The sequence below is a fragment of the Castor canadensis genome, chromosome 12, assembly GCF_047511655.1.
Source record: "Castor canadensis chromosome 12, mCasCan1.hap1v2, whole genome shotgun sequence".
Classification (NCBI taxonomy): domain Eukaryota; kingdom Metazoa; phylum Chordata; class Mammalia; order Rodentia; family Castoridae; genus Castor; species Castor canadensis.
Genome location: NC_133397.1, coordinates 21,910,194 through 21,933,597, shown reverse-complemented (window position 1 = coordinate 21,933,597; position 23,404 = coordinate 21,910,194). Strand labels below are relative to the sequence as shown.

Sequence of the window (23,404 nt, the reverse complement as noted above, 5' to 3'; positions counted from 1 at the left end):
GATGAGACCATTCTCATGTAAAAACGCTCAAGTCGTTACTAGTTGCCTTAAAAAAGGTCGTCTAAGTTTGAGAGGCATTCTAGGGAGACCTTTCTGCCTCTGAGCTGGCAACTTGATTTTTGGCAAGTCAAACTCTGTTGTCTCATCTATCGAATGGGATAAACAAGTAGACGAAAATTGCTGTAAATCTTCAAAAAGACAACTTTTGTAAAAATAAACATTAATGAAGAAACGCAAATCGAGGCTCATTAGAAGAACGAGTTGGCAGAGCCACCCTTGAAGAAACATGTCGGGCTCTTTCAAGTCTTTCAGGGCCACCCTGGCGCCTCGCACGCGGTCGGGGTCCGCTCAATAAGCCTCCCCGGAAGGCTGGAGTTCCGCTTCCGCACGCAGATTTTCGACGTGGGCGTGGCCAAGGGGCATCAGTCGCAGGCTGCTGGCGGCCCTCCCTCACGCGCATGCTCCTGAGGACAGGCGGAGACCGGAAGGGCAGGGGCGTGGCGAGGCGTCGCGTCCAGCCGGCTCGTTCGCTCTGCGGCCGTGCGCGGGAGGCGGGGGCGCGCGCGCGCTCGTTCCCGAGGCCGCTCCGTACAGTAGTGACGGCCGCGCGGGAGCGGTCACATGACCTTAGCGGCTGCCTGTACAGTAAGAACCCAATATGGCAGCGGCGGTAGCAGTGGCAACGGCAGCAGGACCGGCCGCCCCATAGATTCCCCCCCCATCCCCCGCGCACCTCCCCCCCGCCGCTTCCTCTACTAGGGTGCTTCTCCGGCCCGACTTCCCTTTTCTCCCACCTTTCCCGGCACCGCGGGAAAAGAGGCACAGGGCAGAGCAGGCAAGGGAGGGCGGCCGGAGCCGGGACACGGGAGCCTCCCAGTCAGTTCAAGACCCGACATGAGGGAAAAGGGCCGTAGGAAGAAGGGCAGGACCTGGGCGGAGGCCGCCAAGACGGTAAGGGGGAGGGAGCGAAGGGGAAGGCTGGGAGGATTTCGCTTGCTCGCCGCCTGCCCGCCGGTCCGCCGCAGGGGAAGAGAGGTCACTAGCCCCGCGACCCGGCTGAGGGGGGCACGGAACGGCGCGGAGAGGGCGGCGGTTAGGGTCGGGGCTACGATCCCTGTAGGTAGGGGGTCGCAGCGGGCTGTGGCTTTCTCGGCGCGTCTGCGACGAGTCTTCCCGGTGTTTGGAGGCTGTCTGTCGGGGTCGTGTCGTTGTCGCCCCCACTCTAATCCCCGCGTCGGCCGAGGAAGTGTGTTGTGCTTGCACCGTAGCGGGTTCTGCTCCCCGGTGCGCCTGCAGAGCCCCCAGTGGATGCATCCACAGGCTGGTGCGTGCATCCAGCCCCGGAAAGAAGCGGGGAGCGCTGGAGCTGGGCACACCTGCCCACCGACCCCCGGCCCCGCTCTTCTCCGGCTCCCGGGGCCGACCTGAGGTCACGAGGCTTTTGTTTTTGTTTGCTGTTGGAGCTGAAAGTGCAGGAGGTGTTTAGAAACGAAGTAACAGGTGGGACTTGGAGATTTTTTTTTTTTTTTCTGTTTCCGTAGAGACCTATTCTGAACAAGGCAGCAGTGCATGGCGGGACGTGTAGTTTACTCGGCCTTTACTTTTCCCTAGCCAAAGTGAAGGTGGCCTGAAGAAGTTGGGGAAAGTCGACAAAAAATTTTTTCTCCCTAACCCCATCCAACTAAATTTTGTTATAAGGAAATTTAGAGGTCGTTAAAAAAAAAAAAAACAAAAACAACGGAATATTGAGGATTAGTGAGAACTTCTATTGTGTTTTAAGAAAAAAGTTAAAGGCGTGTTTCCAAGTAGAAGTGAAACATTAGGAGAAAGCGAAGTTCATTCCATCATTGATGGTGCAGCAGAAAAGTGTGGGCACGCAACAGTAGCATTTCAGTATTGTAAAGTGACAGGTGTCCCATTTCTTCAATAGGTAGGCAATATGGAGAGTCCTTTTAAATGAACCCTTACTGGTCGGATGGTTTGTTTTTTAAATGAGATTTTTCTGACTATAAAATTAGTAAATGTTCACTGGAAAATTATGTTTAAAGAAGAAAATTTAGTTGGTCGCTCACGCCTGAGATCCTAGCTTCTTGGGAGGCCGAGATCTTGAGGATCGGTGTTCGATGCCAGCCAGGGCAAGTAGTTCTGAGACCCCCCCTCCCTCCCAGTCTCCAAAATAACCAGAGCAAAATGGGCTAGAGGTGTGGCTCAAGCTGTAGAGTGCGGCTTTGCAAGACTGAAGCCCCGAGTTCAAACCTCTACCTCCTTTCCCCCACCCCCCAAAAAATCAGGTACTTAACCCCTCAACTTTATCCTAACATTTTGATATATTACTGTCTAGTCTTAACCTGATTCCTCAGATCTGGGTCATAACTGTTTGTTCATTCTTGGGCATTTATTTTGTAAACTTTATGTGTTAGAGAGTTGATCAGTCTTCAACTTTGAAATCTGTTTTACTTGGTGATGTGAAAAAGTTAGTGGAGAAATAATAGTTCTTATTGAGTGTTTTCACTTAAAATATAAATTTGTAATTGTGACTATATTGGTAATTTCCCTCTGAAAGATAAAATTTTAGAAATAATTTTTTTGGTGGGACTGGAGTTTGAACTCAGGGCTTCCTATTTGCAGAGAGGTATGCTCTACTGCTTGAGCCACACCTCCAGTCCATTTTGCTCTGGTTGTTTTGGAGGTGGGGTCTTGCGAACTATTTGCCTGGGCTGGCCTCAAACTGTAATCCTTTTGATCTCAGCCTTCCTAGTAGCTAGGATTGCAGGTATGAGCCGCTGGCACTAGGTTCAGAAATAATTTTTTGATGGCAGGTAGGTTGCTTCTCCAAGGAAGATTATTTTAGTTTGTAATTTATGGATTATGTACAACCTCTTCCTGTTAAAGAGAAGAAATAAAATTTTAGTTAGGAGTAATAGGCCCCAATTCTAATTTCGTAAATTAATTTTAAGTCTCTAGAATCTTTTTCCTTTGTTTTTATTTTTATTTTTTGTGACACAGTCTCTCTGTGCAGCTCAGGCTGGCATTGAACTTGAGATCCTCCTGCCTCTGCCTCCTGAGTGCTGAGGTGACAGGCATGACCACAACACCCATCAGTCTCTAGAATCTTAAGTGTCTTTTTTTTGGTTGGGTATTTTTCGAGATAGGGTCTCTTGAACTGTTTTCCAGTCTCATAAACTATTTTTCCAGGCAGGCTTTGAACCTTAGTCCTGATTCTACCTCCTGAGATTATTTTCCGAATTATCTCTTTGCATAATGTAGTTTTATTATTGGGAGATTGTGACAAATAGGAGGAACTAGTTTGCACCTGCTTATTTTTTCCTGTAATAAATTAGTACATTTGCTTATTTCAATGCACCAGCTGCCTTTGTGAAAAATAGTATCTAAAAGAAATGCTAGTTTGATCAGTAGAGTTTAGATTAGGTTCCTAAGGGCATCAGTGTATTAGTAGCTTGGTGATTTTATTTGATTCTGGAAAATATAGAAAGCTCCATTGTAAGTAGGGGTGAATTTGATCAAGGTACATTATATGCATATATGGAAATACCACAGTGAAGCTTCTGTACAATTAATTTACACTAATAAAAATGAATTTTAGTAAATGGTGAGACTTAGACTCTTTTTTTCTAGTAGCTATAATCTAGAAAACATCCTACTCTTTTTTTTTTTTTTTGGCAGTGCTGGGGTTTGAACTCAGGGCTTTGTACTTTCTAGGCAGGTGCTCCAGCTCTTGAGCCCTGCCTCCAGCCCAAACATCCTACTCTTTTGTGGGGGGTGACTTTATCTATAAAGTAAGGGCTTTAAACTAAATCTTCGTCCAAAAAATTTCTGTTTGTAGGAGAAATAAAAGTAAAGGAGGAAGACTAAGCAGAAGTAAATTCTAATAATGAGATTACAGAATAATAGCATTGGAAAATTAGTAATTTGATAAATGAAGTAGTAATTTTGCCCTAACTTAAGAAATAGTGTAGATACTCTGAGGATCAAGAGGACTGGGAGAAGGGATTGTTAAGACCTTAGGCATTAAGGTGTGAAGTGTTCTAAGAATGGAGTTTCAGCAAGGAAATAATAAAATTGTTGTGTCCTTAATTATAGAGCTCTCTTATTTCAGGGGGTACTATTAAAATGGGGTGGTAATCCTGACCAATGCACATCAACAAATCATTGTATTTATTTATTGTTCATTTAGGCAGGGTACTGGCTTGTGGTCTTCCTTCTTGTCATACTATGTATTTTTTAAACTTTAGTTTTGAATTAGCTTACAATAACATGGAGGCGTTTCATTGTGATAATTCCATAGATGTGTATAGTACACTTTGAACAAGTTCACCCTCTCGAGTTCCCTTGCATGTTCTTCCTCTGTTTTGCCTTAAGTTCATAATTTTGTTATGTCCTTTATATGTTCTTGTCCTGAAAATCCCCACACCTCCTAGCTTGTTGAAGGCAAAGAAGAAACTAAAAATGTTTTTTGGACACATAAGTTAAAAATTTCTAGCCAAGTATGGTGATGTGTACTTCTAATCCCAGTACTTGGAAGGCTGAGGTGGGGGGACCATGAGTGCAAGGCAAGCCTGGGTTAGGACCCTATCTCAAAAACAAAACAAAACAGCACAGTTGCCTGGAAGGAAGCCAGTTCATGAAAGGTATTTCCATGGGGAACTGCTCAGTACCAAGGTTTGTTAAAACCTGCTATTTTTTTTCCCCCCCTGGGTATTTTGAGACCAGGTGTCAATGTAATTCAGGACAGCCTTGAATTTTCCATCCTCTGTTGACTCCCAAGTGCTGGGATTACATGTGTATACCAATACACCCAGCACTCTTTGTCCTTTTCATAAAATAATTCTGAATGCCCCCCTTTTTTGGTGGGACTGGGATTTGAACTCAGGACTTCTCACTTAACGAGCAGGTGCTCTACCTGCAGGTATAATGTTATAGGCTCATTACTTAAGAAGGCAAACAAGTAGTACAGAGGTAAGTAGTTAATTCTGGATGAGTCACTATACTAAAATTGGGGAGTAAGTGAAAGTCTGCATATGGAAATACTAAAAATATTTAGTTTACCATACTGAGATTAGCTATAGTTGATATTTCATTAACTGTACAAAGTTATAGTTGTTATTACATAAAGTTCTGTAGCTTGCTTTCTTTATAAATATTATGGATGTCTTTCAATATATGGCAGTATTTATGTAGCTACCCTATTCATTTTTATTGGTTTCTTAGTAGTCCATTGTTTTTGGATGTATCATCATTTAAAAATTAGTCCCTGATTATTTATTTAGTTATTTGTTTTGGTGGCACTGGGGTTTGAACTCAGGGTCTAACTCTGGTTAGACAGGCACTTTACCACTTGAGCTACTCTGCCAGCACTTTTTTTGTGTTGGGTGTTTTTGAGACAGGGTCTCATGAACTATTTGCCTGGGGCTGATTTTGATTCTCCTGATCTCTGCCTCCTGAGTAGCTAAGATTACAGGTGTGAGCCACTGGTGCCTGGCATTTCCTGATTCTTTTAAATTTTTAAATTTATATTAAAAAAATTTTTTTTCTTGAGGTAGGTAGGGTCTTACTGTGTGGCCCGGGCTGTCTTCGAACCTTACTGTATGGTCCATTGTGAGCAGATCCTCCTGCTTCCTTCTTGCCTCAGCCTCCCATGTGCTGGGATATCAAGGGTGCACCATCACTCCTGGTCATTTTTTTCCCTCTTGTAACAAGCTTCAGTATGTACTTCTGGTCATGTATGCGTTTATACTTGTACATTGTGTGTGGATTTGTGTTATGGAATAGTTAGGTTAAAGAGATTTAAATTTGAACTTGTGATGTATCCTTATAAATCTTTAAAACTTTGGGCCAATTTGTGTACTCTTCTTAAATTTTGAAGGTTTCTATTTTTTCCCCCACTTCTCCCATTTGTCCAAGGATTATCTGTCTTACTCGTTGCCATTTTCATGTAGTTATAATGCAGTCTTTTTGGTTTTGTTTCATTTTATTAGATAAGGTCTCCCTATATAGCCCAGGTTGGCCTCAAATTTGTGATCTTCCTGCCTTAGATTTGTGAGTTGCAGGGATTATAACTCTATCACCATGCTTGGCTTTTGGCCATTTTGTTCATTGAACTTGATGGAAATGTTCAAGTATTTTGTCACTTTTCATCAAAGTGACAAAATACTTGAGAGAAACAGTTTAAAAGGAGGAAAGATTTATTTTGGCTCATGATTTCAGAGCTTGCAGTCCAAGGTTGGCTGGATCCTTTGCTTTAAGCCTGAGATAAGGCTGAATATCATGGTGGCCAAGAAGCAAGTGCAGAAGGGAAGGTGTTTCTGTTAAAGGCATGCCCTTAGTGATTCAACTTTCTCCAACCAGGCCTCACCTCCTCCCATTCCCACTACCTCCCAATATGCCATCAAATTAGTAATCAGTGAATTGATCCATTGATGAAGTCAGAGCCCTCATGATCCAGTCACTTCCCCAAATTCCTAGCTGGAACACTGCTGCATTAGAAAATAAGCCCTCAACACATTAGGGAAGATGACCTCATATCCAAAGCATAATAGTATCTGTTATCAAGTGTTGTAACCCTAGTCACATGAGGTCATTGGAGTACCTCAGCGCAGCTAGTGTGGCTCAGGAATGGCATTTTCAATGTTAATTTTCATTAATTTAAACATCTGGCTCGTGGCTACTATTATTAGACAATACAGATGTAATTTCCCATGCTTATTGTTTAGTTTTTCCAGTAAATTTGTCTATTCCTATCATTTGCTTTTTTTTCCATCTTACTTCCTGGTCTTTTCATACTCATTTCTAAGAGTGCTTTGTAGATAAAGGTTAAACTAGCCCTTTGTCCTGTGTTTTTCAGATCTGTTTCCCTGTTTTGCCTTTTGACTTTGTCTTGATCTACAGCATTCTTCCCCCCTTCCCCCCACCAGACATTTTTAATGTGAACGTGCAATCTTTACTTGTTATCCTTTCTGGGTTTTGTGTCCTATTAAGAAAGGTTTTCCCAACTCAAAGGTTATAAATTAAATGCTTTTAAATATTGGTAGCACTCACTGGACAGACACCCGTGGTTCATGTCTGTAATCATAGCTACTTGGGAGACTTGTGAACATGAGTATTGAAGCCAGCTTGGGCAAATACTTCAGGAGACCCCCATCTCTAAAATAATCACAAGAAAATGGACTGGAGATGTGGCTTAAGTGGTAGAGTACCTTCTTGGCAAGCAGGAAGCCCTGAGTTCAAACCCTAGTTCCACCAAATAAATAAATAAACCAACCAAAACAAAAACCAAAAAAACCTGGTAGCTCTGAAGGTATAGATTCCCTAAATAGAAAGTTTATTTTATTAGGAACAAGTAGGAAAAAATCCTGTTTATGTACTGACTGCTCTTTTGGTTGGTTGGTTTTGTTTTGGGCAGTACTGGGCTTTGAACTCAGGGCTTTGCAATCTTTAGGCAGGTGTTCTACCACTTGAGCCATGCCCCTAAGCCCAATGAGACTGCTCTTTAAAGACAGAGGCTTTATTTTAAAATGCTCCCACCTGCTTAACTCAGTTTCTTGCACAGGAAGGTTAAGTCGTGTGTGTGAAGAATTCTTAAAAATTGAAGACACTTTAAAGAGAACATAATTTGAATAAAACTAGCCAACTATATTAAGTATTCTTTGCCAGGAATATCTGTCTTGTAAAAGAAAATTACTCCAAGATACCCTATCGTGTTTGCCTCCAGGTTTTTTTTTTTGAGCTAGCTCAGGCTGTCTTTGAACTCATGTTTCTCCTGCCTCAGCCTCCGGAGTGTTGGAATTAGGAGCTGTTGGCCACGGCTGCCTCCAGGATGTTTGTAACTCTTTGAGTTACATTTGGGCTTTGGAAAATGTAATGATTCCTTTGACTTTGCTTGGTAGAACTGAAACAGTAGTAACTGCTCATGAACTTGGTCTTTGGCATCACAGGGTATCTTATGACTGACTTAACAGTTGTAGTGTCTTCTGAGTAAGTTGGTCCAGCTTTTGGCAAAAGCTATTTTGTGAAGGGCTTTGATTTGAAAATTCTTTGGTTATTGAAGTCAGCAGTTGATAATACATTTAGGGTGGCCCTTCATTGGATTTCACAGGTCTTTTACTCACTGATGTTTGAATCAGTCAGTAGCTGGTTTAGTCATATTCAATTTTAAATAAAGTGTTCAGTGTCGTTAGTGTCTCTCTATCTCAATTCTTTTTTTGACAGAGTCTTTGCTACATAGCCTAGGCTGGCCACAACACTTTCCTTATGTATAGCCCAGAAACTCCCTATCCTCAGCACTTTAAAGGGCTGGGATTACATCATGTACCACTATGCCTGGCTTAGTGACATTTCTAAATGGTAGCACAACACTTTAAATGTGTTACTATTGATTTATATGACTAGTTTCCTATCTGATTTGAGAGATTCTGACACATTTGGTAAGTTTAAAATGAATGTACTCATGAGTACATTACATTGTTATGAAGGCTTTATCTTACATATTTTGTGTGCTTTTGTAAAAGGTGATGGATTACAAGATAAATAGAAAATTTTCCATATATATTATTAATAACTCATGAAAGACAATGGGAAAATAGACTTCTGGGGTGGTTTTTTTGTTTCATTTTGGCAGTATTTGGGGGTTGAAGTCTGGGCCTCAGGGTCTTGCGCTTGCAAAGAAAGTGCTGTATCTCTTGAGCCACTCTGCCAGCAAGAAAAAACTTTTAATAGCAATTTGAGAATAGTCTTTATTTCTGCCAGCTTTGTGGTGCTAGAGAGGGATAGACTCCCAGACCTCACAGTGCTAGGCAAGTGTTCTACCAGGATTTTTTTTTTTTTTTAAAGGAACATGGATTTTTAATCACACAAACCTGGATTTGATCTTGGCTTTACCATTTATTGTGTCAGCTTGGCATCTTTTTTTTGTGTGCGTGTGACTGGGGTTTTGAACTCAGGGTTTCATGCTTTCATAGTAGGCCCTCTACTGCTTGAGCAGTTGTCCATTTTGCTCTGGTTATTTCAGAGATGGTGTCTCATAAACTGTTTGCCCAGACTGGCCTGGAACCTCAATCCTCCCAATCTAAAGCTCCCAAGTAGCTAAGATTACAGATACTGGCTGACAAGTTATTTAAATGGGTGGTGTTAATGTACATAAGAAACAATTGTTGTAATGCAGATGTTGATTGTTAGGTCTGTGGTGTGACCCAGAGATTGTATATTTCTAGCAAGGTCCCAGGTGATGCTGGTGTCCACATTTGGAGTTCTTAGGTTTTACAGTATCTAAGCTCCAAGCTTTCTCAGTTTTCCTAACTTGAAGATAATAAAATGTACCATTTGGGGTGTTAAGTGATGAGGTGAAAATGTGTGAAATTTTTTTATACAGTGACTGCTACGTCATAAGCATTATTAGTATTGCTAAAAAGTTAATAAACATGGATCTTTTTTGTTTCTGAATGAGAAAACTAAATATTATAAAATTGTTATTTCTTAGCAATAAGTGCAGAGGTTCAAGATAGTTCTAATTCAAAGCCATTTAACTTTAGAGATACCTCATTTGTTGCTTGTTTCCCAGCGTCAATGTAGAATCACACAGACTTCAAGGACTATCAACAAGTTTGGGAACTCTGCAAGATGTATTTCTGGCTGTAAACCTCAATTGCCAACATCTCTACCCTAGATGTTGAACAGTCATCTTCACACACAACAGCCCTTCCCCAGTGTTAGTTGTGAAATTTAGAAGTGAGTTTAGCTGTATTTTCTTTCCCTCCCTCCCTCCCTAATTCCCTCCCTGTCTCTTTCTCTGTCTCTCTCTTTTCTTCTTCTTTTTTTTTTTAACTGGGATTTGAACTCAGGGCCTCACGCTTGCTAGGCAGGTCCTCTACCACTTGAGCTACTCCACCACCCTACTCTTTCTGTTTTTTTGAGACAGGTTCTTGCTGTGCAACCCAGGCTGGCCCTTCTTTCCCAGCTTCCCAAGTGCTGGGATTACAAGCTGTGCCACCATGCCTCGCTCTGTATTTTCTTCCTTTTCTTTTTCTTCTTTCTCTTTTTTCTTTCTTATCCTTCCAGTCCTATTAGCCAGTGCAATCTGGTTTTCACCTCTTCTACCTCTATCTGCAGCTACTGTATTCACACTGAGGCTGAAAGTGCCCTGATTACCAAAGTCAGGTGATTTGGTTCCCACCTTGCTCTCTTGGGAGCATTCCTCACGGTACATCCTTCTGAGAACTTTCTGTTACCTTATGCCCGACACAACGATCTCTCCTAGTTCTTCTTTGGCCAGCTTTTATTTGCGTGGGGCTGGGATTTGAACTCAGGGCTTCGCAATTTGCAAAGTAGGTGTACTGCTTGAGCCACACCTCTAGTCCATTTTTGTTCTGATTATTTTGGAGATGGGGGTCTCCTAAACTGTGCCTGGCTGGGTGCCAGTGGCTTATGCCTGTATTCCTAGCTACTCAGGAGGCAGAGATCAGAAGGATAACAGTTTGAAGCCAGCCTAGGCAAATAGTTCGTTAGACCCTATCTTGAAAAACCCGATCACAAAAAAAGGACTGGTGGAGTGGCTCAAGGTGAAGCCCTGAGTTTAAACCTTAGTACTGCAAAAAACCAAACAAAAACAGTTTGGGCTGGCCTTGAACTGTGATCCTCCTGATTTTAGCCTCCCGAGTAGCTAGGATTACAGGCATGAGCCATGGCACCTGGCCTCTGGCCAGTCTTGGAGTCTCCTTCTGTGAATTCCTTAAAGGTACATGTCTCACAGGAATTTTATCATTAATGCTTTTTCTTTTCGATTAACAGACTTTTTGTCTAAAGTGGTCTTGATCCTTGCTGTGACTCTAGTTCTATACTTTCAGTTACCTGCAAGGTGACCCCACGTAAATGTTCCATTGGTAGACCATAGTTAGATTTATTTAATTTATTAACTCAGTATCTTCCTGCAGTGGTGATTCCACTTGCTTTCCCTATTGGTTCCGTTAACCACCAGTCAGCCCTGTCAGCCCGAGATTCCCTTCTCTGTTCCTTCATGCCTTACATTCAGTCTGTTACTCAACCATGTGGTTTCTGTCTACTTGATAGTTCTTAATCTGTCTCCTTTCCACTGTCACTACCCCCAGTGTATTTATTTGTAGTGGTGTGGGGAAAAGAAGAGGAATGGGCATTAAAATCACCTTCGTAGTACCTTTTTTCTCTTTTCTTTCTCTTTTTAGCAGCACTGGGGTTTGAACTTACAGCCCCACGCTTGCTAGGCAGGTGCTCTTAGTGCTTGAGCCACTCTGCCAGTCCATTTTTTTTTTTTTTTTTTTGAGATACAGTCTTGCTGTGTATCCAAGCACTCACCATCCTGCTGTCTCAGTCTCCTAAGTGCTGAGTAAGGTGCCACCATGCTCAGTTTATATAGTATTTCTTTTATTTTTTGTGGTACTGGGGCTTGAACTCAGGGCCTGTACCTTGAGCCATTCCACTAGCCCTTTTTTGTGAAGAGTTTTCTCAAGGTAGGGTCTCACGGAACTATTTGCCTGGACTGGCTTCAAACCTCAATCCTCCTGATCTCTGCCTCCTCAGTAGTTAGGATTTCAGGCGTGAGCCATTGGTGCCTGGCCTGTGTTAGTATTTCTTAAAATAAGTACACATGCTGCGTTCTTCTTGCAGAGCTTCTGAACCAGTGTATAACACTTCCTTAGCCGCCCTGTTTTTATTCTTCCCTTGTGCACTGCTGACAGGATGATTTGTCAAAATGCAGTCACTCTGCTTAGCCTTTCAGTAGGTCCTCAAAACCATTAAGGAAAAGTCTACCTCCCCTGCCTTCTGCTGAGGATCAAACCCAGGGCCTTGTGCATGACATACTTTCTTATTTAATTAACTGTAACATCAGCTGATGAGTAACGATAATATAATACTGTCATGGTCTTCTGTTTGTCTTCTTGTTGTGTCAGTTGCAAATTCAGTTTATTTTCATCCATTTATGTTTATTGAATACTGAACTGCTTATTCTGTATTTATTTTTTGTTGATAATGGGGTTTGAACTCAGGGCCTCATGCTTGCTAGGCAGGTACTCCTGCCATTTGAGTCAAGCCCCCAGCCCTTTTTGCTTTAGTAGTTTTTTAGATAGAATCTCAAGTTTTCGCCTTGGGGCTGGCCTCAGACCTTGATCTTTTTACCTAGGACTTCCTGTCTAGCTGTGATTATAGCTGTGTACTGCTGCACCTGGCCTGAAAGAGGATTTAAAATATCCAAGCTACTCAGGCAGAGATCAGAAGGAAAGCAGTTCGAAGCCTGGGCACATAGTTCTTGAGACCCTATTTAAAAAAAAAAAAACCCAGCACAAAAAAGAGCTGGTGGAGTAGTGGTTCAAGTTGTAGGCCCTGAGTTCAAATCCCAGTACTCTCCCTCGCCATACACACACACAAACACACACACACACACACACACGCACATGTAAATCTTGTGAGATTATAGTTTTGGTAGGCAGTATTTTAAGATGACCTCAGGATTCCACCCACATATTACTCCCTTCCTCTTGAGGGTAGGTGGAACCTATAAATATGGTGGGATATAACTCATGTCATTTGGTTATGTTACAGAATAAACGGGATTTTTGCAGAGGTAATTACATTTAATTTTTTTGTTTTTTTTTAAAAAGGGTTATCCTAAGCTGGGCGCTGGTAGCTCTTTCCTGTAGTTCTAGCTACTTGGGGAGACTGAGATTGCAAGGATCCTGGTTTGAGGTGAGCCTTGGCAAAAAGTTCTCGAGACCTTTTCTCAACCAATAGCTGGGCATGGTGGTGCTCATTGACAACACAGCTAAGGCAAGGAGTGTAAATAGAAGGATGGTGGTCTAGGCCACCCTGGGCACAAAATGAGACCAGAGCAAAAAGGGCTGGAGGCCTGGCTAAAGCAGTAGAGTGCCTGCTTAATAAGTACAAAGCCCTGAGTTCAAACCTCAGTCCCATTGATCTAATCAAGCCTTTTAACAGGATTTAGAGATCAGAGAGAAGAGAAATTTGAAGTAAGAGTCTCCTGCTGGCCTTTAGAAGAAGCAAAACAGCTGTGTTCTGAACTTCATATGGAGAAGTCTATGTGATAAGAAAGGAATGTGTCAACTCTAGGAGTTGAGTGAGTCTCAGCTAAGAGCCAGTGAGAGAGCATAGCCTGAGTCTTCCACTAGAAAGGGCTGGGATCTACTAACAAATAATGAGTTTGGAAGAGGACCCCAAGGCTCAGAGGAGTTTACACTTTCATTTCACAGCCTAGTCCTGTCCTAAGCAGAGGACCAGCTAATCTGTACTCAGAATCCCAGCACACAGAAGTTGTGAGATAAATGTGTGTTACTTTAACAAAAGTTTGATTATAAAATTTATAATCATGAATAAAATTTGTTGCTGAAACTGCGTAGGGGCAAACATAGTAATAAAAATTTGGGAGGGTAGATAGAGGAGCAAGGTTGAACTTAGAGAAGGTTTGACCTCGGTGTTCAAGGATGATGGATGAAACATTTGCAGGTCATTCTACACAGAGGGAAGAGCTGAGAAGAGGAAAACTGAAAAGTTGAGCTTCAATGGCTTTGGGAGACAGATTGGGAGGATTGTGGTTTGAGGCCTGCCTGTGCAAATAGTTCAAGAGTCCCCATCTTCAAAATAACCAGAGTGAAAGGGACTGGAGGTGTGGCTTGAGTGATAGACTATCTGCTTTGAAAGTGCTTTTTGCAAGCATGAAGCCCTGAGTTCAAACCCCAGTCCCACCAAAACAGACAAAAAAATGGAAACATGCAGAGTATGTTTGATGCCAAAATGCGCTGTGTTGTAGAAGTTGAGCTGATAAATACTTTTACTTTAGGAGTAGCTGTATGCAGTAGATAACATAACCATGTTCTAAGCAGGTTGGGCCATGTGTGGTTTATTATGGAGAGCTGGAATGTCTGGTTTCATACCTCAAGAAGGTCTGCACTGCTGTTTCACATAATAAAATTGTCATTTTGTTTTGTTTTTGGTGGGACTGGGGTTTGAACTCAGGGCTTCATGCTTGTAGAGCAAGCATTCTAGTACTGCTTGAGCCACACCTCAAGTTCATTTTGTTCTGGTTATTTTGGAGATGGGGGTCTCTCAAACTGTATTTGCCCTGACTGGCCTTGAACCCTGATCCTCTTGATCTCAGCCTCCTAAGTAGCTAGGATTACAGGCGTGAGCTACATTGCATCATTCTTAAAGGAAAAAATAAAACTCTCTTCTTCAGTTATTCTAGCTCATCTCGACTTTTCTTTTTTCTGAGTTTCTGTAATCCTGTTCTTTCCATACTTCTGTCCTCTGGTCTTTGGGTTGCTTCAGTTGGTGGAATCATCAAGCTGTGTATTGCCCATTTCAGGTTTCCCCATTTTAGGGGGAACCGTATTGTATTCTGCTCTGGAGTTGTATATCACAGTGGTTTTGAGAGTCATGATACCTTTTGTGAAAATACCATTGGGAGGAAAAAAAAAAGAAAATTGAACAACTTAAAGTGAACAATTTAATGCTATAACGAGGTATTGTTTTCTTTTTTGAGTTTTTTTTATTTCCTACTTGCATTTGCTAGGCAAGTGCTATACCACTTGAGGCATGCCTTCAGCCCTTTTTACTTTTTAGTTATTTTTCAGGTTGATTTTTGTGCATTTTGGCCTTGGATCTAAATTCTCTGACAAACACCTCCTTCGTAGCTGGGATCATCATTGTGTACAACAGTACCTGGCTTGTTGTTTTGAGATAGGGCCAGACTTGAACTGCAATTCTATCTTTGCCTCCAGAGTGGCTGGGATTATAGGTGTGAGCCATCACACGTGTAATTTCTGTTTTTATAAAATATATTTTTATTTAATTTTTACCTTTTTTGGTGGTACTTGGGTTTGTACTCAGACCTTGTGCTGCTAGGCAGGAGCTCTGCCACTTTCTTTTTTGGGGTAGAACTAGGGCTTGAACTCAGGGCTTTGAGTTTTAAAGCAGGTGCTCTGTCACTTGAGCCACACCCCCAGCCTCTGTGTTTTTATTTTTAAGAGATAAGGTCTTGCTTTGTTGCCCAGGCTGACCCTGAATTCCTGGGCTCATGGGATCTTACTGCCTCAGCCTCCCAAGTAGCTGGGACTATGGGGATGTACCACTGTGCCTGGCTCCAGTATTTTGGAATTGAAAGTTTCTATTTTTAAAGTTACCATGGAACAAAAATTTACATTTTTTTTTGTTGTTGTTGTTGTTGTTATATAGTTCTCTGAATTATTATTATTGCTAGGTTTTTTTTTTTTTTTTGTGGGCCTCGTTTGCAAGCAAGTGCTCTGCCGCTTGAGCCACACCTCCAGCCTATGTCTTGGTTTTAATCATCCAGTAAGTTGTGATTTTCTTGGATCTTTATATATCAAGTCAGTTTAGATATTTTGTATTCTGGCCATTTTGAATATCTTATTATGGGACTCTAGGTCTTGTTTAAGTTATGTGGAGAGTGCTAATGGTTGTGTTTTAGGAGGCAGTAGGGGAAATGTGGCCCAGTGCTTGTTTTTGTGATAAAAGATTTAGTGTTACCAGAGCCATGCCCATTTGGTTATGTATTGTCTGTGGTTGCTTTCATACTGCTGTGATGGTCATAGTGGAGCAGTTGTGACAGACTACATAGCTCACAAAACCTTTGATAGTTACTCTTTGTCACTTTGTAGAAAAGGTTTGCTGATCTGATCTATCCCATAGTTAAGTTCTCAACGTCTGTTGTGCTGTTTAGGTTTGTGTATGTATAGCTTAAGGTTTTTTCCCTAGGACTTCATTAACCACTTTAAGGGTTGCTGGGCTGAAATTTCTCCTCTCTTCAGTCTCCCTATTACTTTCTGGCTTTCTGGGGATCTCTTTCTCACTTCTTGGCCAGAAATCCGTGGCTTTCTTTATCCTACTCTGCTGTGTACTTGTTTCAACTATGCCGCCTCTTGGCTGAAACAGTAGGAGATAAAAAAAGGGAGAAAGAGCAGTGGAATTTGTTTCACTCTCTTGGAACCACAACTCCTCTTGTTCGAGGTACAGTGTCCCTCTTTCAAAGATTTAGGCATCTGCTTAAACCATTGCTTTGGTTGTCACAAGATTACTTTGGTGCCAGTCACAAAAGAATGTGGAAAATGAAAAAGGAAGAAAGAAAAAAGTGACCAAGAGAAAGAAAGGAAAAAAGTAGATGAATGAGAGAAAAAAAGAATTTTATTTCTGTTCAGCCTTTGAGCATTGGGAGCCTTGTGAACTCTTTACAGAGCTCTCTGCACATGCCAGTGCTCGTGTCCAGCCTCTGAGCTGTGTTGAGTTCAGGTTGGGAGATACTAGAGGAGGAGAAAAATGCTGAAGTTGCTAGTTCTGTGATCCTTTTTTTTTTTTTTTTTTTTGGGTGGCACTGGGGTTTGAAGTCAGGGCCTCGTGCTTACTAGGCAGGTACTCTACCACTTGAGCCACTTCACCAGCCCTTTTTTGTGTTGAGTATTTTCAGATATTTTCGTGAACTATTTCCCTGGGGCCTGCTTTGAACCAGGATCCTCTGATCTCTTTCTCTTGAGTAGTTAGGATTACAGGCGTGAGCCACTGGTGCCGGCTTATTATTCTGTTAATGTTTATGGAATCTGTAGTGACATCTGACTTGCCAGGGTAGCACTCTACCACTTGACCCACACCCTCAGTCCTAGTATGATTGTGGATTGGTATTCTGCTGTGAAAGGTATGGAAGGTAGTATACCTGGGCTAGGCTATGACCCTGACTGTGATAGGGAATCACCTAGTCTTCAACAATAAACTCTATAAAATCCCTCAAGAGCTTTCTCAAAACTATGATATTTTAAAGCTTTAAGTCTTCTTCTTTCTTTCTTTTCTTTTCTTTTTTTTTTTGGTGGCACTGGGGTTTGAACTCAGGCCTCACACTTGCTAGGCAGGCACTCTTACCACTTGAGCCACTCCGCCAGCCCAGAATATTTCAGACTAACAGCCAACACCACAATGATGATGAAACACTTAGAGACAAATATATGAAAAAATTGAAAGTATGATGAGGGAACTTGTTACCACTAGTTACTGAGCATTATTGGAGAAGTTGTAGCCAATATGACATGTAAGTGAGGTAAAAACTGAATGAAGAGAGAGTATTGCCGTTTGCAGATATTGGAACTGCATGTTTAGAAATCCCTAGAGAATCAACAAAACCCGTTAAGACATTTTAGGATTTTTCTATGAACACTATAGACAGAACAGTAATTAGGTAGGGGTTAGGGTCATGGATTAAGTAGTAGAGCGCCTGCCTAACAGTTGCAATGTCCTGAATTCAAACCCCAGTAACTTAAAAAAAAAGTAATTGATAAATGTCAGTAGCATTATTGTACTAATTATATAAAATATCTGGGAGTAAGTCAGATAAGAAATGTGCAGGATGTAGATGAAGAAATTTATAAAAATCTCAGGAAAGGATATGGAGAAAGACTTAAATGAAAAAAATCAAAGAGAGCCTATTGGAAATGAAGGGAAGAATCAACATGATAAAGATTTCACTTCTTGTCAAATTTCTATTTCTACTTAAAGCAGTTGCACTTTCAGAAAACAAATCCAAGGTTCATCTGTGTTAGACTAAGTGTTTTTTAACCAAGATGTGCAGTAAGACATAACTTTGATTACTAGATATTAAAATGTTTTGCAGAGGCACAGTGATGTAAAGCAAAGTAGTGTGGCAGTGAGGAGGGGCTACACGAGGCTGCTAAATAGTGCAGGTCTAGATAGCTAGCTAGATCCGAGAAGTCTTTGTGTGGGGGCCTTGAGAAGCCTAAGAATTTTGAGGAAAAAAGTTATATCCCTGCTGCACACTGTATACCAAAATAAATTATGGAAGGATAGAAAAATTTCATGTTAAAATTTAAGCCACAGGACTGGGGTCATGGCTCAAGGCTCAAGTGGTAGAATGCCTGCCTACCAAGCACATGGCCCTGAGTTCAAACCACAGTACTTTAAAAAAAAAAAAATTCGCAGAACTACAATACTAGATGTCATGGTAAATATTTGCTTTGTGGAAGTGGTGGGGCGGTATGTATATGTTTACAGTAAAAGTAGTAGATGTTCATGGCAAAAACCTCAAATAGCTTGGAGTGTAAAGAATTTATTTTTTTGTGGCATTAGAGTTTGAACTCAGTGCCTCATACTTGGTAGGTACACACTGTACCACTTGAACCACTTCACCAGCCCTTTTTTGTGTTGGATATTTTTAAGATAGGGCCTCTTGAACTATTTGCCTGGGCTGGCCTTGAACTGAGACCCTCTTGATCTCTTGTCTCCTGAGTAGCTAGAATTAAAGGCATGAGTCACTGGAACCTGGCAATAACACATTTTCATTTTCCGCTTTTCAGAGGTGTGAAGATTGATAATGGTTTCTAAGTTACACATTTAGAATACAACAACTCCCATCCCCCTTTTTAAAAAATAATTTAAGGGGCTAAACTGTGTATATAATTCTACAACTTTCATTTTTTACTTAAGGTGTCGCTGGCTGTCTCTGCATATCTATATGGAGAACACTATATATTTTTTTCACATTTTATTCTGAAAAGTTTAAAATATGCAATAAAGCTGAAAGAATTTTTATAGTGAATACCTGCATACCCACCATCTACTAACATTTTATTTTATCCATTTATCCATGTTACTCTTTAAAATTGTAAGGTGTATAATATGACATTTACCATCTTTTTTTTTTTTCTTTTGGTGGTACAGGGGTTTGAACTCAGGGCCTCACACTTGCTAGGCAGGCGTTGTACCACTTGAGCCACTCTGCCAGCCCTGACATTTGCCATCTTAACTTTTTTTTTTTCTGTACTGGAATCTGAATCCAGGGCTTGCACTTGTACCTCTTGAGCTATGTCCCCCATCTCTTTTGTTTGTGTTTTGTTTTTGAGATAGGGTCTCACTAACTTGGCTTGGGCTAGCCTCTAAATCAAAATACTCCTGTCCTTGCTTATTTGGTAGCTGGGATTACAGGCTTTTACTACAAGGTGTGATCTCTTGAACCATTTTAAGTGTACACTTCAGTGGTGGTAAGTATATTCACAGTGTTGTTCACACAATCCCTCAACCTTTTTATCTTGCAAAACTCAAATTATGGCCATTAAACAACTCTTCATTCTCCCATTCCCTCAGCTCCTGGCAACTAGCATTCTATCATTTTTTCTTTCTTTTTTTTGGCGGAGGTGGTGAGGGGGCTTTGAACTCGGGGCTTCACAATTGCTAGGCAGGAGCTTCTACTGCTTGAGCCATTTTTGTGGGTCTGGGGTTTGATTCAGGGCTTTGTGCTTGCAAAGCAAGGACTCTACTGCTTGAGCCTCCTTCCAGTCCACTTTTACTTAGGTTGTTTTGGAACCTTGGAGCTTCCCAATTTCAACCTCCCATGTAGCTAGGATTATAGATGTGAGCCACTGGTGCCTGACTGCTTTGGTTATTTTTCGAGATAGAGTCTTGAGTTTCCCTGGGCCAGCCTGGACCACTATCCTGCTCTTTTATGCTTCCTGCCATAGCTGGGATGATAGGCCTGTGCCTCCACATCCATCTTTTTCTGTTGAGATGGGGTTCTTTTGATCTGTTTTGCCCGGGCTGATTTTGAACTATGATCCTCCTGATTTCAGCCTCCTGAGTAACTAGGATTACAGGTGTGAGCCACCTCTCCAGGCTGTCATTCTGAATTTGACTGACTTCACTTAAAGTGAAGTCCTGCAGTATTTTTCCTTTTGTGACTGATTTATTTCACTTGGCATAAGTGGCTCATGCCTGTAATCCTAGCTACTCAGGAGGCAGAGATCAGGAAGATTATGGTTTGAATCCTGCCCAGGCAAATAGTTTGCAAGACCCTATCTCAAAAAAATCCTTCACAAAAAGGTCTGGTGGAGTGGTTCAAGGTGTAGGCCCTGAGTTCAAACTCCAGTGTCGCAAAAAAAGAAGAAAAAGTTCACCCATGTTGTAGCAGGTGTGAGAATTTTCCTTTCTTGAAGACTAAAAAGTACTCCATTTTGTTTATCCATTTATCTGTTGATGGAAGCCTGGTTTGTTTCCATCTGTTGGCTGTTGTGAATAATGCTGCTGTGAACATAGGTGTTTACGTATTTTTGAACACCTGCTTTAATTCTTTTGGATATATATATGTATATATACACACACACACACATATATATACACACATATATATATATATATACACATGTATACGTATATGTACACACACACATGCAGAAGTGATATTGCTGGATCATATAATTTCTAATTTTTTTGTGGTACTGGGATTTGAACTCAGGGCCTTGCACTTGCTAGGTAGACACTCTACCACTTGGGCAACTCCACCAGCCCTATTTTCTAATATTTTGAGGAACTGATACACTATTTTTCATTAGGTCTGGAACATTTTACAATTTTACATTATCATCAACACGGTACAGAGGTTCTAATTTCTCCATATCCTTAGCAACACTTTTATTTTCTGTCCCTTTATCACCCCCACAGTGCTAGGGATCAAAACCAGGGCTTTGAATGTGCTAGCCAGTTGCTCTACCACTGAGCTACATCCCCTAGCCTGTTTTCTGTTTTTTGGATAGCGGTTATCCTAATGGGTGTGAGATGATACCTCATTGTGGTTTTGAGCTTTTGGAGTTCTTGATGTATTTATGAATCCTTTATCTGTAAATTGCCTTTTCATTTTGCACAATTTGATACAGAGAATTTTTAAATGTAGTGTAGTTTGTCTGTTTTCACTTTGGTTGTCTTTGTTTTTGGTGCTTATGGTGCTTTTTCTTTTTTTTTTTTTTTTTTTTTACAGCACTGGGGTTGGAACTCAGGGCCTACACCTTGAGCCAGTCCACCAGCCATTTTTTTGGGTTGGTGTTTTTTGAGATAGGGTCTCATGAAGTATTTGCACAGGCTGACTTTGAACCTCAATCCTCCTGATCTCTGCCTCCTGAGTAACTAGGATTATAGGTGTGAGCCACTAGCACCTGGCTCATGGTGCTCTTTTTGATGGAGGCATATTCTATTATTTGGTTATTTAACAGTCTGATCCTGGGGATATAGCTCAGTGGGAGAGCACTTGCCTAGCATGCTTATGGTTCTGCATTTGATCCCTCCCATCACAAGACAAAACAAACCAGGCCTTTGCTAGTTTATGATGTTGCAAATATGGCTTCAGTAAATATTGTACATATTTATTTGTGTACTTGTGGGAGCATAGAAACAATCAGTTGTGTTGGAATTGCTATGTCAAAGGGGTCATACCATTTTACAGGGGGGGATGACCATGCCTGCCTAGTTTATGCTCTTGAATGTAGGACTTGTTGTTAGTCCTTTTAGCCTGTGACAGTTCAATAGGTAAAAAAAATCTGGTTTGGATTTTGATTTCTATATTTATATAGCTATTGTACATCAGTAGAACATCATTTCTCTTTTTTTTTTTTTTTTGATGGTATCGGGATTTGAACTTAGGACCTCATACTTGGTAAGCGGGTGCTTTACTATTTGAGCCACTCTGCCCTCCCTTTGTGTGTGTGTGTGTGTGTGTGTGTGTTTTGGATATTTTTGAGGTAGAGATCCATCTGATCTCTGCCTCCTTGGATCCTTCATCGTTAGGATTACTGGCATGGCCACCTGTGGTTGACCTAGAACATCTCTTTTAGATGTTATTTGGCCACTTGAGTTTCTGTTTTTCTGAATTTTTTGTTTGCTACTTCTTTCTTTGAATTTTTTTTTCATTCATATATTACAATTTTGTGTGTAATGTATATGTTTTCCAGTTTTATCCTCCCTATTTTTCTTTTTTCTTCGGAGCTATGCCCCCAGCCCTTTTTGTTTTAGTTAGTTTTCAAATAATGACTGGAGCTTTTGCTTGAGCTGGCCTTGAGCTGCGGTCCTCCTGATCTCTGCCTCCTAAATAGCTGGGTTACTGGTGGCAGCCACCAGCTTGGCCCCTCTTGGTTTTCTTTAGAATTCGTTTAGGAATGTGGTGGCCTTGTATATACATGCTCATTCATGCAGTGCCAAGTTTATCACTTTTTTGTCACTTTCCTCACATAACTCTGGGTTTTATGTCATTCTTTGGAAAGCAGACTTAGTAAAGGTAGAACCCTTAAAAGACAAGATTTGATTACATAAAAATGAAGAAACTTTTAGGTCAAAATAATACTTGTACATGATAGGAAATAATAGGGAGTGTGAAAAAGGAGAAAAATCACTAGTCCTAGTGCTCAGTGCAAGTATTTATTTCTGCATATCTCCCCTCCCTCAGTTTTTCTTTTACTTGACCTTGTTTTGTTTGTGGAGTCATTAGTATGTAGCTTGGCCACTGACCTTGAAGAGAGAACTCTGTTTACTGATCATGAAGGAGCAAATGCCTTTTCTCCAGTGAACTCTAGCACAGTTCATCGATCTAGGAAGGTCAGCCGTTTGACCAGGGAGTATAGGTATTAGCAGAGCATCGTCACAAAAGTTACAAACCTGTTCATGTGACAGTGACTGCAAGCTGTATTTTCTTTCCCTCAGGTCTTGATCTCTTTTTATAGTGTCTGCATTTCTTTCTTTTAAATCATGCAAGAGCAGCCAAAGAAAAAGGGTATTTTATTCCACTTTTGAATTGGAGCTTTAAATAGCAATGATTGTACCTATGGGCACCATTATCCTGGTAGCAGTATTAATCACGTAGAGAAAACTTGGGAGTTTTCTCCAAAAAGGAAGGCGAAATTCAGGATGTTAAATCTGCTTAGCTGTCCTTCACTGCTTCTAGTTCTCTCTTGAGTAAAACCTTGGTTATTAACCAGGTCCAGTGGCTCACGCCTGTAATCCTAGCTACTCAGGAGGCAGAGATCAGGAGAATATTGGTTCGAAGCCAGCCTGGGCAAATAGTTCAAGAGCCCTGTCTAGAAAAAAACCCATCACAGAAAGGGCTGGTGGAGTGGCTCAAGGTGTAGGCCTGAGTTCAAGCCCCAGTACCACAAAACAAAACAAAAAAACCTTGGCTACTTTGCCACAGTGAGTAGTAACTACAGTGCATTTCATTATGTGGAAATAAGACTAAAATAACTAGGAACATAAAAAACTAATATAATTAATTGCCAATGTCCACTTAACTGTATGTGGCTGAGGTGGCTGAGAAGGAGGTGTGTCACTGAGGGTAAGAGCAGACTCTTGGGAGAGGTGAGACTTTGTCTCTGTGTTGGTTCCTTCAAGAAAGGATGTGGAAGCAGGATTGTGTCTGACATCTGGGAAACTGTGGACTGAAGACAATCGCCTCATCCTGGTAGCTTCAAGGCTTTTCTCTGGCTGGTTTCTGGGAATGTTCGTCATATAGTGCAATAATTTACAAAGCTTAAATAAAAAAGCATGTGAAAAATATCTTCTTTTTGTTGGTATGGTTAAA

General features: G+C 41.2%; 1 protein-coding gene across 2 annotated transcripts in view; it reads left to right on the top strand.

The window, feature by feature from the left end:
• The first annotated feature begins 820 nt into the window (after positions 1-820).
• Asxl2 (ASXL transcriptional regulator 2) overlaps positions 821-23,404 on the top strand; it is a 134,573-nt gene continuing 111,989 nt past the window's right edge. The window contains exon 1 of one of the 2 annotated variants that reach the window (XM_074049313.1): positions 821-951. In XM_074049313.1, the coding sequence (XP_073905414.1) occupies positions 895-951 (57 nt within the window). In that variant the 5' untranslated portion in view covers positions 821-894. The remainder of the gene's footprint in view (positions 952-23,404) is intronic. The other variant, XM_074049312.1, reaches the window with a different exon arrangement.